This window comes from Lutjanus erythropterus, chromosome 4 (genome assembly GCF_056507025.1).
Source record: "Lutjanus erythropterus isolate fLutEry1 chromosome 4, fLutEry1.hap2, whole genome shotgun sequence".
NCBI classification, from domain to species: domain Eukaryota; kingdom Metazoa; phylum Chordata; class Actinopteri; order Lutjaniformes; family Lutjanidae; genus Lutjanus; species Lutjanus erythropterus.
The window spans coordinates 34,697,486-34,717,545 of NC_139320.1; the positions used below are offsets into that span (position 1 = coordinate 34,697,486).

At 39.3% G+C, this 20,060-nt stretch overlaps 1 protein-coding gene across 3 annotated transcripts in view; it reads left to right on the forward strand.

Annotated features, from left to right (window-relative positions):
- stx1a (syntaxin 1A (brain)) overlaps positions 1-20,060 on the forward strand; it is a 98,045-nt gene that overhangs the window by 17,744 nt on the left and 60,241 nt on the right. For all 3 annotated transcript variants that reach the window (XM_084717780.1, XM_084717778.1, XM_084717779.1), the window contains exons 2-3: positions 6,108-6,185; positions 18,637-18,736. In XM_084717780.1, the coding sequence (XP_084573906.1) occupies positions 6,108-6,185; positions 18,637-18,736 (178 nt within the window). The remainder of the gene's footprint in view (positions 1-6,107; positions 6,186-18,636; positions 18,737-20,060) is intronic.

The following is a 20,060-nucleotide window of genomic DNA, read 5'->3' on the forward strand; positions in this document are numbered from 1 at the left end:
CCTGGGTTTATTTTCACCATAGACAAGCCCAGCACATAGGCACAGGAAAGGACAAAGTTTACTGATGGTCCGCCAAGTAGCTTGTTCAACTGTCACTAGAGCACAGAACTAAAAGGGGCGGGACTTAGGAAGGGTCAAATGTGGAAGGACATACAACTTTAACAGGATGTATTTTGTATTTTAAATGCATTTTTTTCTGTTCAAAATATGCTGAAAGTTGACTGAAGTTCCACTGGACACCAAGCTCACTCAGCTGTCATTGGAGCACAGAGTGAAAAGGGGTGTGACTTAGGAAGAGTCAGTTGCTAAAATACAACTGATGAAGACCCTCGCCAGCAATTAAAAAATTATTTGACATGCCTCCCCTGTTTCACACAGCCCCATCACTAGTAATGGATTTTCCCCAAGTCATCTTCATGACTTCAATGTTGATGTGAATGCTGGTCAAAACTGATAATTACGGTTATCACTAGAAACATGAACACATGTGACATAAGGCAAAGGTTTGGGCTGAAGGCATGTTGTGTTATTAGTGAGGGTTTACACAACTGTACAGTGGAAGAATATGTGTGTGAGTGGTAAAGTGAGCCTCGATGACCTGAAGCATCACTTGTCCTCTTCATGTCTCCTCTGCCATCTGAAATATAGAGACGCAAGGCTTTGAAATGAGTCCTACTGTACGATTCAGTTTTTGTATTTGCCTACAGTAGGAAACATGAATATATAATCAAATGTTCAACTTTGTGTGTGTGTATGGGGGTGCAGCACACATCCATAATGAATGTTACCTAGCTGTGGTATGATAATAAATCTGGGAATGCTCTCAGTATTCCTCTGTGCAGCTGACACAGATTTTTATGAGTCATTTCTAATGGGACTACAGGAAGCTGCTTGAATTGGCTGTAATACAGATGCAGAAAATAGGTCCGCTTTAATACGGAAACATAAAAGGACAATGAAGTACTGCCCACAAAGGTTTCCATCTCCGTTTGAACGGTCACTCACTGCTCTCTTATTCTCGGTTAAAACCATACACTCCCTCTCCTTTTAACCGGATGACTTACACCTCAACACACGTCTCTGTGTTTTCTTATTACACATACAATTACACTTTCACGGCTTTCAATATTGTTGTGTTGCTCTGCTTCTCTTTTTTTCTACGCTGACATGAGCTGTGATTGTTGCAGCTGCTCCTCACTGCTGCTCTTTTTTATCTGTTGCCTCTGCCTCACTCATGGACTGTATTTCCTCCTCCTCTCTACAATTATCTGTATTACAGAAATTTCCTATCTTAAGTTTTGAAATAGGAAAAAAGCCTAAAATAAGATTTTTCTCAAGTTGGCATTACAGAAGCAAATCCTGGCCTAGGAATCCTATCTTATCTCAGTTTAGGAAATCCAAAATACTCAAACCAACATGACTTATCAACTTTTTTAGGTCTACCAACCAACACTACTTTTCTTATCTCGCCAAGCTAAACATTGTTTGTTTGTTTGTTTTTTTTTAATCACTGAAACATACTGAAACGTGTTATACATTTTTGGGAAATTTACAGCAGTGCCAACTCAGGAGTTGAAAGAAAGAAAGTGGGCTAAGATAGCAGCTATAGTCTCCACCATATCATATCATAAAGCAGTAAAAGTGAAGCAATACAGAATAATCAGCTAACACTGCCATTACCTTCTGCTACTTCTCTGTGTAGAGTTTGCATGTTTTCCCCATGCCTGTGTGGGTTTTCTCCAGCATGCCTCCACCGTAAAAAAAAAGATATGTATGTTATGCCCAGCTTGGTACTGGAGTTGGTCTCCAGGTGCTGCACTGCCCACTGCTCCCGATACTATGATGGGTTAAATGAAGAGAAGTTTACTGAATAATTGTACTCTGTATGATCACATCAAAGTTAACCTTTACATATCTTCAGTGAGGATCATCTATAATGGCCTTTTTTCCGCAAATCATGTCCTACTCCTAATTACCATGGTTAAACAGTTAAAATATATATAAATACACACACAATTACACTTTCACATGGCTTTCAATAAGTATTGTGTTGCTCTGCTTCTTTCTTTCTGTGCTGACATGAGCTGTGATTGTTGCAGCTGCTGCTCGCTAGATGTCTGTTTTATCTCTCTCCTCTCTCTCACTCACGGACCGTATTTCCTCCTCCTCCTGTTTACACTGGATGTGCAGACACTGGCTTTTGTCTTTATGGAGTGACTCCCTGCTGGCATGGTGCCTAGAACAACTCTCTAATCTAATAAACAGCATAATCAGGCCATTGCTCCTGCCGGGGTGTTTCACCCAAGTGTGAGCCCCAGAGGCAGACTGGATTCAGAGGTTGTGGCCTGGTGAGGACCTGCTCATTTTCTCTGTGTGCTAACTGTCTGTTGTTCCGTACACTCTTAGAAATAAAGGTGCTAACTAGGACTACAAAGGGTTCCTAGGCTTGTCTCCATAGGAGAAGCCTGTTTGGTTCCTGGTGGAACATTTTACTAAGGTTCCACTTGAAACTCATTCAGAGTTTTGTCTCAGACCCAATAAAAAGGGTCACAGCTGCATGAAAGGTTTCACCGAGAACCTCCCATGAGAGGTTCTACAGAGAGCCCTTCTTTGATGCAATGGTTCCACCCAGAACCTACTCTGGAGGCTCTATACAGGGCCTTTTTATATGCCACTGGTTCTATCTAGAGCACACCCAAGGGGTTCTACTGAGAACCCTCTTATATTCCAAGCCTTTTATCTGGAACCAAACCAGGGGGTTGTACTGAGAATATTTTGGGGTTTTATCAAGAACACCCTCAGGGGTTTATACAGAGAGCTCTTTTATATCTACCCCATCAGGGGGTTCTACCAGGAACCTTTTTATATTCCAAGGGTTTTATTTAAAGCATACTCAGGGAGTTCTACCAAGATCCCTTGCATATTCCAAGGGTTTTATCTAGGACCCACCCAGAGAGATACTGAGAACCCGTTTATATTTTAAGGGTTTTCATCTAGAACACCCTCAGGAGGGTTCTAAAGAAAATGTTTTACCTATTAAGGCACAAAGAATCCGTGACAAAAGAGTTCTTCAGGGATTTCAACAAACTCCATGTTCCAAAGAGGGTTCTTGATAATGTAAAGGTTCTTATGGTAATTGAACCCTTAGACTTACAAAGAACCATTGATGGACCCTCTCTTTAAAAAGGGTTCTTCAGAAGCTAATTTTTCTAGGCAAAACGTCAGCCCTTCAGGAAGAACCCTTCTGGAACCCTTACTTGTCAGAGTGTGTATCATCAGTGTGTCAGCTGTAGTGTGCATGTATGTTTGCGTGTCTGGCTCAGAGCATCTGCTGTGTGTGTGGACAGTCAGGTCCAAGTCTGTAGGCTGAGTCAAACATTGAAGTCTCCTCTCCCAGCCTCTCTGAGGCTCAGCAGGAGCTTCAGATGTGGGTGGGAGGTGGAGGTTTGGGGTGCACTGCTCCACTCAGTCTTCTCCCTTCCTGACCACTCAAAGTAAAACCTCCTCTCTCGGCAGGAGACACAGCATCTCTCTGTGGAGGCAGAACACACCACTGGTGCTCTCAGAGCTTATTTTGATTCCCTGCCTGTCCTTCTCCTCCTCCTCCTCCTCCTCCTCCTCCTCCACCACCTCCTGCTGCTGCTGCTTCTTTTCTCTGCTTCTAATAGTCTGCAGTTCCTCAAATGCTCCTCATTGCCATACCCACACCAAACCGTTCTTTATTACACCATGTGTCCAGGCTTGGGAGGGTTACTTTAAAATTCTAATAATTATTAATTACCTGATACAGTGTAATCAGTAAAGTATCACAAAGTTAAAGTGATGTAACTTGAGTGTTGGTCTGTGTAGCTAACATTAGCTGTTTGTCCATGTAGCAATACTGGAATATTGGATGTATTGCACACTTAAGGAGTTAACTGTTTAATACATCCATGGCAGCTCATTCCCTCTACTGAATATGGTTCGACCAACTTCTCTTGCCTCCTGCCTCCTGGTGCCTTTAATGGATTCACATTAAAGACTTTGTCTGGATGAACCTGGTCGACTGTCTGCACTCATGGATGGCATGAAAATAATATCTTGATATGAGTCTTTGTGGATTTTAAATATTTATTGGACCTAATGGTTTAAAGATTTGTTTTTAAATGTGAAGGGTACTCAGGAAATTGTTTTATTTTTTTTGTTTTTTTGTTTTTTTAAAGGCAATGTATGGAAAATGCATTTTTATACTCTAATATCACACCACAACCCAACACTGCTCCTGTGATCCACATGGAAATCCCCTCATTTTAAACAAACAACACTTCAGGGATTTCAAGCTGTCGGTCACTGAGGATTTAAGAAAAGAAACATTCAGAGTTGGGAGGGTAAGAGTAGGCTGAAGTAGGCTGCTGCTGACAAGAAAGAAAAATAAAATCATTATTTTGATTCACACAACGAGGAACCTGCTATATCACTTGTAACAATTATATCAATTATATGAGATTCTATATTGACAACGCCTACTGTATGTAGATTCTGTAAGATTCCTTTCATCATTAATTTGGGATTGTTTTTGTCCATGAAATATCTATGAAATAAAGAGAGTACAAAGAAAAGAATCACATTATATATTCCAGGGTGACATATTAAATTTATAACAGTCCAAACCAATGTTATTTAGTTTACTGTCATATCCTGTGTGAGAAAAAAATATACAACGGATGGATAATCAGATTTGTTCATAAAATTCATAGAAACTATGTTCCTTCCCTGCTGTTGGAAATGTTTTGGAATGAGAATAATTTCAGTCAGAAGAAGATATAGAAGCTATACTCTCCACAGTGCTGATAAGAAAATGGATGTCAGTGGCCACTAATGGGGAGCTGAATTAGTTTGACAGAGTCAAGATGAATGAGACGAGGCTGCATGAGAACCCAGCTAATGCAGTGTAATGACTGATATGTAATTAGAAATTAGTATTTCAGAATGAATTAGATAGATGCCAGAAAGTTTGAGAAGTTGTAACTTTATAAGATAAATTGAACTGTTAAGTTGTATTTTTGATTGCTGGAAGCTCTCTTTTGGTGTCCAACTAGCTTTAAAGGCCCAATTAGTCATTTTTGTGACCATTTAAATCTAATTTTGTAGTAGTTTGAGTTAGAAATGGAAAAGCTGCATCCTTCTGTGTCTAGCCTTATTTGCTGATCAATTTCAGACCTTGCTGATCTACATATACCATTTTGCAGCTGCAGAAAACACTGCAAATTTTTTTATGATATAATAGTATAGTAGTTATATTGCCATCATAATAATAAGGTTAATCATGTTCATTACATGGCTTTGTGAAATACTCAAATCTGATTGGTCAATTAGAGCATTCTAAGGTGTGTTATTTAACAGTTATTATAACAGGCCATTGCTGTGGATGGAATAATGACCTGCTTGCATATATTTTAAGTGTCCTCCTTTGCACCATCTTCCAGGAGACCAACCAATACAGTCCTCCAAAACAAGATACAGCGAAACCCTCATGAATATTTTTTTAACAATAAGATTACACACAGATTTTTGCCAGAAATTCTTCTCAACTGGATAATGCCAAAACAAATGCATGACAGATTCTGGACTTTGATGACAGAAACTACAATTCACATCAATGTCTGTTTTCTTTTTCAACATAGTCTTTGACTAGATAATTGATGGTTTTCTCATCTAATGTCTAATATTGGTTTCCAAAATACTGAACTATCCTTTCAAGCTGAAATGTTTGTATGTATCTGTAAATGCTGGTGACTGAGTGTGCACGCTGAAGTGAGTAAAAGTCAAGTTTTTTTTCTTCCCCTAGGTCCTAATTTAATAATAACCTGCTAATCACTCGACTTGTGGTTCTAATTAGAAGTGTTGTTAAGTGCTCCTTGTTTCTAATCAGTTGAAGGGTGGAGAGGTGAGAGTCAGTGCTAACGCTGTTCTAGTTAACTTTGAATTATGCATTACAGTTATGACCAGCGTTATTGTAGAGCATGTCTTATATTTTACATCAAAGTCTTTTGAATTATTTCAGTTGATGAGTTGCATGTTTCACCTTTCTTGTCAAATAATTCCTTTTCGCATTTGTGTGTGTCCAGGGGAAGGAGACAACGGAGGAGGAGGATGAAGTCGCTGTGGGGATGGAGAAAGGCTTCATGGACGAGTTCTTTGAGCAGGTTTGTTTCTGTCACAGTCTCTCTCTGTGTCAGTAACTATTATTCCCATTCACACATTTAGCAGGTTGATAGTAAGCTAATAACTTGCCACCTGAAATGAAAGTCCAGGTCATTTACACCGCTACAGTCGGCCTGGGTATCATTTGTCTCCTGATACTGAATCTAATTGTGTTGGTTTTTCAGAGCTCTGTAATCAATCTCATGCCATGTCTCCTCCCTGGGGAGCATTGATATGATTTATAGCTATTGATGTGGTTACTGGTGTGGCATGGATCGTGTATGATGTATTTTATTTTGTTTCAAATGGCCTTTATTGATTCAGCAACACAACAATGCTGTTCCTGTCCAGCTCTGAATAACAGCATTGGTGATTTCACTTATTTATTTCCAGTCTCTCCTCTTGTGCACGACAGATACTGTATGTGTGCACCGAGCCTGTGTAGTACTGCATCTATGCATGCATTTGGGAGTGTATTTCCCTGTTCATGCTGTGCACATGTGCCTAGAACACAAACTGAACATCATCATGGCTCTCAGAGGGGGGCTGCTAAGTAAAATGCAGAATAACTCAGCTCAGATAAGAAGAGGGCATAGATATTTTATATTGTCTATATAATCCATATTTATCATCACATTCAAGGTTCAAGCTTATATGTATTATCCCCAAGGAGCAACATGTTCTACAGCAGTAGTACCAACCATTTAACCAACAGTAGGCAATAAATACAATAAATATAATAGATACAATACACAGTCACACTGAGTTATGTAAGAGGCTAATGGTAGCAGAGACGGATTAGTTTTTAAAGAAAAAATGAGTACTGCATTCCAAATACTGACTTGGAGTCATAGACTGTATATCATATAGGTTGTTATCCTGTTGAATATATGATCTATGGTTGAAGCAAGTTGTTTCCCCCTGCAACCTCCTCCCCAACAGTGGAGATAGGCAGGCTGCAGGAGGTCTGCAGGAACATAGGATACATGCAACCTTGTAAATTAATTGCTCTGAAATAACTGCCAGTTCTGTTTTAATGTAAATGGAGCCCATTATTCTAAATACAAAAGCCCACTGATCTGAAATAACACACTCTGGATGATGACTTAAGTGGCTGCCTGTCTCACTGCCTGCCAAACTCCATTAACATATTGCTCAATTTAACTGTTATAAACATCTACTCCTTCTACAAGATTATTAATGATTTCTTACCACTCATAAACAGACACTCATTAGGTGAAAATCCAGCCTTAATTTGAGCTCCATTAATGTGAAACAAACAAACGGTTATTCAGCTCCTGAATGGAAGTTTCAAAGGGGGGCACCGCGGCCGCAGCGTTCATGTTAAGTGAAGTGAGCGTGAGATGATGACGGTCATTCGAGGCTGTACCTGCGATTTTGTTGCACACACTTACAATACCCTGCAGTCTGCTTTTGTTTTTGAGGGTCAGTAACCCGTACCAGCTGACAAAACAAAACGTAAGGACTGATTCGATAAAACAAGAAAAACACATTGAAAGTGTTGTCAACATTGAAACCTTGGAGCCTGGGGTGATAAAAGAACATGTGCTGGTGAGTTTTTTATACACAGTGTCCATATGAAGCTTGAAGATCATCTTATCAGCCATTACTGCGCCAAAATATTTGTACTGCTGCATGTCTTTCATTCTTCATCACTGCTTCTTATAGTCTTGCATAGGTAGATCTACCTGTGCTAGCTATTGTCCTATGGTAAGGCTCCACACATTATTATTCTGCTATAGGGGAAAAAACATTCTGTTTGTATTTCTTTAAATCAGTCACATTTGTCTTGGGTGGCACTAAGCTCAGGATGCATTGACAGTGTCCTTGCAAAATACTGTGACTGTGAGCAGAGTGGAGTAAAATGTTAGCAGTAAGCTGTTAATCTGGCAGTAAATGTACAGTATAGATTAGTGTGTCAGTTAAAAAATGCTGCAGCCTCTCAAGACCAAGAAAAGTCTCGTCTGCTATTTCCCAACTGCTGGAAAAGTGAAGGGGGCCTGAAATAAGGTGAGCTGGAAAGGTTAACAATAACGTTACCTTTGTGCCTACAGTTTCGGCTTCAGTGAAACGGTATCTCTTTCAGATGCTTTGCGATGCAGCCTTAAGCTTCAGCATCTCTTGTAGGGATGCACAATATGGATATTTTTCAGACAGTACTGATAATAACATGACAAATGCTGATAAGATAACCAATAATTTCAAGTTTGTATTTTTTAAAAAGTTCATGTAATCTGTAGTTTATGCACTCCTGAGAGTAAGAAAGGCCAAGCTGGTTTAATATTCTGTAGCTCTGACTGAAACAAATCTACATGACATCACTATGACAACGGAAACAAATAACCGTTCTGACTCTTCAACTGTTCATTTGTTTTTTCTAGTGAAGTTCATCAAAAAACGTCACAAATACACTTTAGCTTGTGTAGAGCGTTTTGCCTAAAAAGTCAAATTAAATGCTTTGACAATCTATCCAATCATATGTTAATATAGCCAGTTTTTATCAGCTAATATAAGCCGATACCAGTATAGACTGATATAGCAGAATAGGACAGTAGTGGCCAATAATTTATTGGCCCTGATATTTATCATGCATACCCAGACTTTTTGAAATCGTGGTGAAATAAATCCATACTGATAAATCCAACAATGAATGTCTTTTGTGTTTATTTTATCCATTTTCCATGTTGAAAACTGTTGTTATCCACAGTCTAGCAAACAATCAAGCAATTCTAGATTTGTAAATGTCTGTTTATGTCAATTTGTCTACATCATGGTGTTAACTTTGAAGTATTTAAATCACCATTGCAAATGCTGCTACAAAGGTAGGTCGTGTTAGGTTGAATGCCGTTCATCAGCGTTTGTTAGTTATGAAAGAGCTCTGACAATCGGCACTTTGATATGTGAGTTTTCAAAGCAACATGAGACAACAAACACATCGCCAGAGAGGCTAAATCATCAGTGAGTGAGCTGCAGCTGCATCAATCAGAAACCATGTACAGATATTTAATATATCAAGGGGAATAGTTAAAGAAATATTGTGGAAAATGCAGGTAAACATCAATGAGCAGCTAGTGTTACACATTGTAACTAACTACCAAGCATATGGATATACTATATATAACATATACGGTTTTGACGTTTACTGCTAAATGAGGGTAGTTCAGCAGGCATAGAAGCCATTTTAATGCTGCATGTTCCAGATATCTGCAATCATATATGACCACAACCTTCAATTCAAGAAACAGGGTAGCACATGAATAGATTTGGTGCTCATTCATTCTGCTTCCATGCAGCTTCTGAGCAGTTTAACTCCCTCCACCACCCCCGCTCACTCCTGCATTAGCATTTAGATTTCACCATTCAGAATGAGGAAATTTAAGTGTTGTGTATCTGACACCCTGCCCGGCGTCTGTGAGCTTAGAGACAAGTCTGTGTCACACTTGTGCAGATTTATTTTGCAGCATCAGGGGAGCAAAGTCACATTGCTGAACCAAAATATGCTCTATTATTGTAGAAAGTAGTTAATCATTAGGATGCATCCTGGCTTTCCCACTCAGGATATGACCCAGGTTTACGGAGGAGTTTTCAGTGGTGTTTAATCATTGATCCATCCATTTCCACGGTGCTCGTCCTGGTCATGGTTCTGGTGTAAACGGGATAAACAGCTACATGTCCTGATTCAGAGACTTTCCTCCAGTCAGCCCCGCCCAGTCTGAATGGGGGATTTGGTTTGGTTTTAGGTTTTAGTTTAGGTGTTTCCTGTTTTATTTTGAAATTCTTCTTTCTTCTCCTTTCCTGTTGTTTCTGTTGCTTTACTTCCTGTCTTTGTCTTTTTCCAGCTCTTTTTGATTACTGATTAGTTTCATCTGCCTCTGATTAGCCCTCTTGTGTATTTAGCCGGTGCTTTTCTGCAATTTCTTTGCCAGTTTGTCTTTCTCCTTTGTGACAAGTATCCTGGTGAATTCTCAGTGTTTTTGATCTTTGTCTCATTTCTTGGACCTTATTTCTTTCATGCGCTTTGAATCTTGCCAGTTTCCTATTTGATTTGTTTTCCCTTATTGGACTGTTTATCTGGTATATGACCCACGTCTATATAAAAGAGTTTTCATCCTTTTCCATGTTATACTTAAAAAACTTCCCAGAGGCACTCCGGTCCAGTCCAAATGAGAGATTTAATCCCTCTAATGCACACTTGATCTGAATCTGTGATTCTTGTCTTTGTTGTCTTGGTTTGGGGTTTTAGTTTAGTTATTTATTTTTTTTAATTTGTTTTATTTTGAAGTTCTTGCCTCTTGGTTCCATTGCTTTACTTCCTGTCTTTTTCCTTTTCCCACCATTTTTGATTACTGATTAATTGATCTGTCCCTGATTAGCCACTCTGTGTATTTAGTGTTTCCCTCATTTCTTTGCCAGTTCAACTTTGATCTTTTTTTCTTTTTTTTTTTGCTTAATTTCTTGGACATTGATTCTTTCATGCACTTTGGATTTTGCTAGCTCCCTTTTAGATATGTTTACCCTGATTGATATGTTTTTCTGGTAGTTTTCAATAGTATCTTTCCAAGGTGCTTATGTTGTGGTGGAAATAGTATAATTAGAGCAGTTCAAATGTCTTCATCCAAAGAATGTCCTCCTTCCTTTATCTATTTCCTGTATTTCCTGCCCTTTTTATGCTAACTTTCATTATTATTACTATTATTGTTGTTGTTGTTGTTGTTGTGCCCTGGTATGTTCCCAGTGGTTTGTGTATCTTTGCTTCATTTCTTGGACCTTGTTTCTTTCATGCAGTTTGGCTTTTGTCAGACAGAGGTGATTTTCATCCTGACAGCATGACACTGAGCTGCTGTTTCATCACACTGGTAAATCAGAGGTCACAGTCCAATAAAACTAAAAGGACAACTATCTGCAAATAGCGGCGATTCCACCTTAATATCACCGAACCAGAAATTCTCCAGACCTCAGCTGCCCCTTCATATCATGTTTATTAATGGAAAAAGAGGAGATGATCAAGTACATCCTTGTCCAGTTCAGTGCATTGCATGAGTCTCACTTTGATCATAAGAGGAAGGAATGTCCCCCAGCTTCCACTGCATCCCGTATTCTCACAACACAAGTCCAGATCTGTAAAACACATTTTTATTCCTATTTAGTTCAGTTTAGTTTCTATCAAGTATTTTTTTTATGTCTGCACCCAAGACTAAATCCGCTGAGTTTGAGGTTTGACAGCCATTACAGGGGTACTACATGATATAACCTCAAAAATTACACCTAAAACCCTGTTATTATGTCTAAGCTCCGACGGAACGCTGCAGTCTGAAGTGGTTTCGCTCTCATTTGTCTGCTCTCATTTCTGTTCTGCTGCTGCTGGTCGGCCTCTGACAGACTGTCTGCATCCATCCCAGATATTGAAACGAACGTCTCTTTATCTGTCTGAATTTCAGTCTGTTACTTTTGTCTCGAGTGAGGAAGCGAGGAGGGAGGAGGTTGAGTGAAATTTGGAGACAGGGGAGACAACAGAGAACAACTGGAGACCAAGCTACAAGCACAAGAGGATTGTGAAGTTAGTGATGTGGACAAGGCAGACAGCAGGACCAGAGAGGAGGAACTGGTAGTAACATGTGACAGAATAAACAGGTTCTCACCCTGACGGGTTAATTAAGCTCTCAGTGGTGATCTGGAGGGAAACCAGACGGTGCAGAGACCTCTGTCCATCACTCATTCCAGAAACATGACCCTCAGAGTGTGGGTATTGATTTCTTAATGTGTTTGTGGTATTTCTTTGTGCAAGTATGCATGTGGCTGGGTCTCTTTCTGGTTTTGTGCCATAATAAGTATCATGTAGTTCACTGTGCAGCGTATCTATCTGAGCATGAGTATGTAGTCGTGTTAAAATAGGGCTGTGCCAGATAGTTCGAAGCTTCTAAGCTTTGTTCATAATGTTGTCATTTGAATATTTTCTAAATCCACATTAAAATCCTGCTCAGCTTTTTTTTTGCCAGTATTGCTGTGTAGATTGCTTCAAACTTGTGTGATCCAAACAGTTAGAATAAATTGAACAAACTGTTCTTCTTCAATCCATATTTGTTGGCATTTAGCCTTTAAAAACAGCAGTCAAAACTGTTTGCTTTCTTGCTTGCCGCACACAACGCACAAGTTCTACTTATTAAATAAAGGTGATTTAACAACAAAGACAACTCATTTAATTAGATAAGTCACTTTTTTCAATTTGAGGATTTTGTGATGATGTCAAAATATGACACTCAAACCTTTATACAGAAACCCCAATAGAAACCTTAAATGTAAAGAGACATTCAGTAGCCCTGCAATCAATGGATAAGACCGCATTTTGTCATTGTCGAAAAATTCCATGAGGAAACCAAAACCAACAATAAATTTATCTTTTCAATAGGACATGAACTTTTAAATCTTATGCCTTAGCATCTAATGCAATCCTTAAATATTCTGGGATACTCAGTATTGTACATAATCAAAGAGCTGGAATGATTGTCTTATGAGCTTACTTTGTCCTAAAACCTTGGAAAAGATGTTGGATGGATGATTTCATTAGTCTTTACTTTGATTGTCCTTGTAGGTTACAATTATATATGCGCATAAAGGTCTGACAATCTGATTATGTACACTTTGTAAATTGGTATTTGTTATTTTTGGAAGTGAGCTGCGTCCAGGATCTGGTTTATGTTGATTTGTTTTTTCTTGTAAGCCCTTTCATTCTGTGTATTTACACAATGATTAAAAAACAACAACAACAAAACTTGATTGTAACTATTAAAACATATGGAAGAGATTTACTGTTGCATATGGGTGACATATTTCTCCATAATGAACATGGCGAGTGAAATTTGTTCCTCTCAGCTCTTCAGTCTAACAAATCGGTGTACAAACACAACCTGGTGTATGACTGAGTTTAAAAATGAAATGTTGGAGTTGAAGTTTTTTCTGGAGTGGTTAAATGAGTACAGATGGTAGCTGTGATGAAGTCTTTACCTTCTGCCGTGTCGTGACAGCAGGTATGACATCTGACGTCGGCTGTTTACCTCCACACTTTATGGCCTTCAGTCTGGATGTGTAAGAGCCTGCACCATATGTTGTCTGTTGACTTCACACCTTTGATAGAAGTGAGTGCATGCGTCTCCAATATGTATTGCTTAGCTTGAGCCGTATACATAAACCAGTATCTTCACTCTGCCTTTTAAACAGAGGCCACTTCAGCTCCTGACAGTAATGTTGGCTGCGGATGACAGTTTATTAATGTAGCAGAACTTTGAGAGCTTGCTTCGGTTCATCCTCCAGCATGTGATGCACGTATACGTAGTGGCGTACTGGGCCCATATGAAAAATTATGATGGATTTTGAAAAACGCCCTATTCAGATTTGACATCTAATAGTTTTAAACTGTATAACTTTAAGTTTGTGCTAATGAAAAGTTATAAATTCACCTTATTAATGACTGATGATTATGATTAAAAAAGGGTAACTTGTATAGCAACAACAAGCAGTGACAAAATTTTAAGATTTTCAGTCTTATCTTTATGTATTTGTCGTGCTTTGAGATGCATATAACAAGCATCATTACATTTGTCAGTGCTCCTCTTTCACAGTGTAACATGGCTCATATCATGCCCCCAAAATCCTTCACCGGATGATGCAAGAATGAAGTGAGCAAAAGCAAGACAGAGTCACTGTGGCCCCAAGCCTCCTTATTATTCTCCTTACCAGATGAAAATTAGACCTTTTTTTTAATTAGATGGTGAGAAGCAGGCTTTTGTACCGTGTACAGAAAAATGTCATGGTGTTTACGAGCATGTCAAGCTCATGAAGAAAAGTTAAAAAAAAAACAGTGAAGTTGTCCTGTGCGTCTCTTTATTTGTTTCTGCATGTATGTGGGCTTTTCAAATTGGTTTTCTCCCACACCAATAAAATTTGCCTGATGTCTTTAGAGACCTGGGAAACACATCATGACTCACGAACACATTGTCTCTAAAGTGAGACAGCTTTAAGTGGGTTCATCCTCTGCTCACTTGCTGTCTCTCACTGTATTCCTGTCTCAGTCTTAACCATGTGATCTCTCCCTACCTGTCTGTCTTACTTTATTCAACTCGCACCTCAGTGTGCCTTCTCTAGTGCCTGCATGGTCTCTCCCCAGTGATCTTCCAGAGCCAATTATATTGTTATTAAAAAAACAGATCCAATCAGCAGCTAATTAAAGAGGTAATGGGAGAATAATGACCCAGGCTGGGAGGAGGAGAAACTCAAAAATATGTGGAAGGATGGAGAGAAGGAGGTAGCACAGAGCTGTGAGAGGTGAAAGGTGCACAGGGGAAATAACCATGGATGTATCATAGTGAAGAATGAATGGAGAACAGGCAGACCTGTTGGTGCAGATGTAGAGGAGGAAAAAGTGACAGACTGAGATGAAAGTAGGGATTGATGAAGTCACTGACAGATGTGACCTGCTGCTCGTCCAGATGTTGCCTGAGCCAGAGGCAGCGCAGTTGGTGACGAGCCTACAGGGAGGGAGAGGGAGGTGATTGGTTAGAGTGTCAAACCTGGATGTTGGTGGCAGCTGATGCTGTGAAGTGCAGAATTCAAAGAAGGATATGAATGTAATGTGCGTCAAGGGTCAGTTCTTTAGCGCGTATAATGATGTGCTTAGAGGTAGAATCAGTAGTATTTGTCTGAGCTGTTTGTAAAAGTATCAGGATGTCAAATACCAGTGTTTTTGGATGGTAATGCATCACAAGCACAGCAAAATAATGGGGGGGAAAAGGAAAGGACAGAGTCTTTGCAGATGCAGCCAGCACCACACACCTCTAGTGGGTCATAAGTGATTATGAAAGGGATTATATAATATGAGTCTACACATTGCTTTTGAGGAAAACATGAAACATGTTGTTGCCAAGAGGTGGAGAAGATTGACACCACTCGTGTGTCCATTCATTCATTCATTCATTGTCCGTAACCACTTATCCTTGAAAGGTCCCAGCTGGCATTGGGTGAGAGGCGGGGTTATCTCCGGACAAATCACCAGTTCATCACAGGGCTGACACATAGAGATAAACATTCATGCTCACATTCACAACCCCCCCACCCCCCTGTCCCCGTTAAATAAATAAATAAATCCTATTCATTCTACCTTTAATCTGAAGAAAAATAAAGTATAAAAACAATTCCTTTTAGTATCTCTGTCACAAAGAGAGGGAATGAGACACAGACAAACTGTAAATGTGCTATTTTGATTCCTGTTTATTTTTTTCCATGAAGATATGTCATTTTCAACTTATTAGTCAGCTCGTCTCGTCTTTCTGCAGAACGTGCTGGAGATTTGTTCAATAGGTAGGCAACAAGCCACGAAACAATGAAATAAGATTTTGAAGGAGATCTAGATGTGTTTTTCCTGGTGTTAGATTTTTTTCTTATCATAAGAAACTAATTAGACTTGCTCCCATTTTTTTCATGAAATGTTAGACTATATGGACTACTTTTGTGTACTTGCATTTTTGTGAAAACTAATATACGTGAGTATTTAGTAGTGTTCATGGATTCAGGTCCATCTTGATATATTAATTCAAAGAAATATGCAAATCGACTGCTCTCTGCTGGTTGAAACTCAGCTGTTGCAGTTGAATTTAGGTATTGGCACCATTTTCTGCCTACCCTCCACTTATAGATTTTGGTTCAGTGGTTTCAGACTTGTGCTTTTGCTGTAGAAGCACCACCTGATTGCATTCTTTCCCTTCATTGATGATCTATTGATGAAACAGTAGGCCTATGGCTCTGTTGACACACCCCGCAGACACACACCAAAGAGCCTCTCAGCCTCTCTGAGCAACAAACAGTTAGTTCAGCTAAAACAGGTAGCCTACTGCACAAAAACTTTTACAAAAAGCCATGAATTTCTTTTATAGTTGCTGTCAAAGCAAAGACGTTACCACTTTATTACTATAACACCTGAAAGTGTCCCCCCTATTCCAGCACCATTGTATGGTCTCTACATTGTATATTTCTATGCATTGTTTTTTGAAAATATCCTGCACATTTTGCCTTTGTGGTACCTCTTAATACTGAAGAACACTAATGTGTTGGACAATAGTCTTGTTCCATCTTCGTGAGAACAGTTTGGGGAAGACTCTTTCTTGTTTTAGTGTGCCAAAGCCATCAAAGCAAGTTATTTTCTGAGTTTGGTGTAAACCTGTCTGGCCTCAACCACAACCCCATCCAACACCTTTGGGGTGAACTGGAACACCGACTGTGACCAAAAGACCTTATTACCCAACATCATTCTGACCTCACTAATGTTCTTATAGCTTAATGGGAGGAAACCCCTGTAGCTATGCTCCAAAATCTAATGGACAGTCTTGCAGGAAGTGTGGAGGTTGTTGGAGCAGCAGATTAATGCCTGTGCCACGTAGTGTAGCCACATCATCTTGTTTTTCAAAGCCCTGATTCAAACACTCACACTTCAATATCCTGAGTTACATCACAGGTTGGAAAGACTCAGGTAAGTGGGTCTTTCCGTATCTAAAGTAGAAAACTAAGTTGTTTTTACTGCATATAGTGATTCACCCTTCCTGGCAGTTGTTGTTGACTAATGTGACTTTTAAAAACATTCATTTAAATAAAGTGGGCGTAGCTCTATTTGTATTTATTATGAATAACAGCTGTATATTGATGAGGATGTCTGTGCGTGGTAATTCGATAGATTTTAATTTGAATATGGGTCTTTTTGTCTCACATTTACACAGGTAGAGATTTTTTTTGTATCCCTCACAGAACACAACTGTGGCATACCACAAGGCTCCATCCTTGGTCCACTCCTCTTCAGCCTTTCTATACTGCCCCTTGGCAGTGTTTTCAAGACAAATGGCATTGATTTTCATCTTTATGCTGATGATATTCCACTCTACGTTGTTGTGTCTCCTGATGACATGAGCCTTGTTGATGACCCCCACAAATGCTTATTGGGCATTAATGTTTGGATGGCTCAGAGCTTCCTTCAGCTTTAAACCAGGACAAGAATGCTGTACTCATCATTGGAGCAGAGGCACAGAGAGATATGAACCTCTGAACTGAAGTCAGTGACACCAAGCTAAAAATCTGGGTGTCATCATAGACTTTAAGACCCCATTTACATGTCAAAATGTGATCTGTATCTGGATACATTATCCAGGTTGTTATATACGATGCAGGCCAGACTACCTCCAGATGTGGTCAGGCAGATCTGATCACATTCTGATCACGTAGCATTTACAGCTTGCATTAAAATGAGTTTTTCCATATCTGGATGTCACATTCAGACAGATCCCAGTTTAATACCAGGTGTAAATTACGGGTGTAATGATACATCGATGTGGATTGATATATTGATTCAATATTCAAAGGTCCAATATGAAAATTCTTGAATCTTATTTTAGTTGCTTTTTGTGAGTTAATGTCAGTATAACTGAATGCGTGTGAATCAAGAGCGTATTGTGGCAGACTGTGATATCAGCAAACATGTCGTCGTTGTCCAAAGAATCAATATAATATCGTATTGTGACTTACACCCCTAGTGTAAATGAGATGCAATTTAAGTTTTGATCCCCACATCCAAAAACTGCCTTCTGTGAGCTCAAAAATATTGCCAGAGTTCTGGTTAAATAAAGGATATTTATAGTAGACTTTATTATTGTAACGCTCTCCTCTCTGATCTACCAAAAAAAAGTATCAATCTACAGCAATATGCACAAAATTCAGCTGCTTGTGTGCTGACGAGAAAATAGCTGCACAGGCTACCTGTTTTACCTGATTTAGAATTGATTTAAAGCTTATTTTATTGGTCTACAAATCCCAAAATGGTCTCGCTCCTGACCACTTGTCTGATTTGGTTTAGAGATATGTTCCCACTAGATCCCTCAGGTCCTCTGGTAGTTGTCCGAGGCCGCCTTTAGCCTCTATTACCCCAGCCTGTAAAACAACCTGAGAGGAGCAGAGATGGTGGATATTTTTCAAGGAAAATGGAAAATGCACCTTTTACACCTTGCTTTTATTTAGCACAGTCTATTTTTACTTGCATTTTACTGTTATTTTTATTTTCCTTATTTTTATGTGTTTTTTCCAGTTAAATGTTTTTTTTGTTTGTCTTTAGAATTTAAATGTATGATCTATTTATGTTAAGCACTTGAAGGTGGATTTAATGTCAGACGCATTCGTAAGAGAGGTGATAACCGAGCTCAGACTAACATGAAAAACATTTTTCAACATGTGTTCTCTCACTTAAACCGGCTCCACTCTGCTTTCGCTCTGCCTCTAATATGATAATGACATCTTCATTTCAGTTTCTGTCAACATCACTCAGGCTAATCACTGGTGCTTCCTGCCTGAGCTCTGAAGAGATCTAAAGTGCCTTTTTCTGTCTCTGTCTCTCTCTCTTGACAGGTGGAGGAGATCCGGGGTTTCATCGAGTCTCTGGCAGAGAAAGTTGAGGAGGTAAAGAGGAAGCACAGCGCCATCCTCGCCTCGCCTAACCCCGACGAGAGTAAGGCTGTTCTGTTTCCTCTTGTTTAACTCTATCAAATGTAATTCTCTCAGAGTAACAAGCACAAAACACAGGGGCCTTCACAACTCTTAGTGCTTCAGTGATACTGTAGTTTTTGACAGTACTTGAGTACCTCAAGAGTCCAGATGGAGTTTTTGTTCTGGTTTTATTCAATTGTCCAGTTGCCTTTGTATCCTCTGGTGCAGAAATACCAAACAGGCGGGTGACGTTAAAGGAAACTCAGAGTAAATTTGGGCATTTCCACCGCAGACACGTTTCTTTTGAGGAACTCCAGCATGCTTGACTGGAACTGGGGTTTGTGGGGCTCTCTTCATTCACAAAATGAGAAGTTACTCAGTGACTCTAGTATTGATACAAAGACAATGGATAACGTTCGACCGCATTAAAAACAATTTAAAAGTTAAAAAGCAAGTGTGTACGGGCGAACAAGGCAGAGAGAGATGCCACGATGGAATAAAGTGAGTGACAAAAGAGAAAGAAATCTTTATTAGCTAATAGTTTAATCACTGTTTTGCATTTATGCAGAGATATATCACAATAAAACACTCAGCAGATCATCTACTTTGTAAAGAGACACTTTGACAGTCTAACATCTATGTTTCCATGGTAACAGTCAGTGACACTTGCTGATGGATGGCGCCAAATGGCCCAAAAAAAAAAGGCAAACGTAGCTCATAGTTTGTGGCTTGCTAACAGAGCTGTTGAGCGAGTAATGAGAAGGGAAACAGTTCTCAGAGAGCGTAGTAACTGGTTGGAAATAGACAGCGGTGAGTCATTTGCATTTGACCACGGAAACTATCCTGAGTGAGTTGGCTGAAGTAATGAGCTCCACCACATCGAGAAGCCACCTATCAGTCATGCTACAGGTCCGTACTGCACTGTAATTTTATGCTAGTAGAACTTTTTTTTTGTTTTCCCAGTAAAATGTCTTGTAACTGTTCATTTTTTTTTTTTTCAGAAGGCAAATATTTTCTGCTGGAGTGAATGGAGGTTATTTAGTCAGCCACGTTTCCTTGGCAAATTAGTCCTATTTAAACAGCTTTGTGCAACTGATGAATTTAAACATCTACCTGAAGTCTAACATTCAGGGTTTGAAGTACACAGTGACTTTCAGGAGAGCCCTATTTCCCAGCGTGCACAGCGACATGTCACATGCACACTTTGAAGTGCAGTCAATTTCGGGTTACTGCGAAAAATATTCTACTGTTACAACTGCAGACAGTTTATACTATCAACAACAGTTCATGGAGGCTAAATAATAAGAATATCAGACTACTATTTAAAAAATCAAAGAAAACATGTA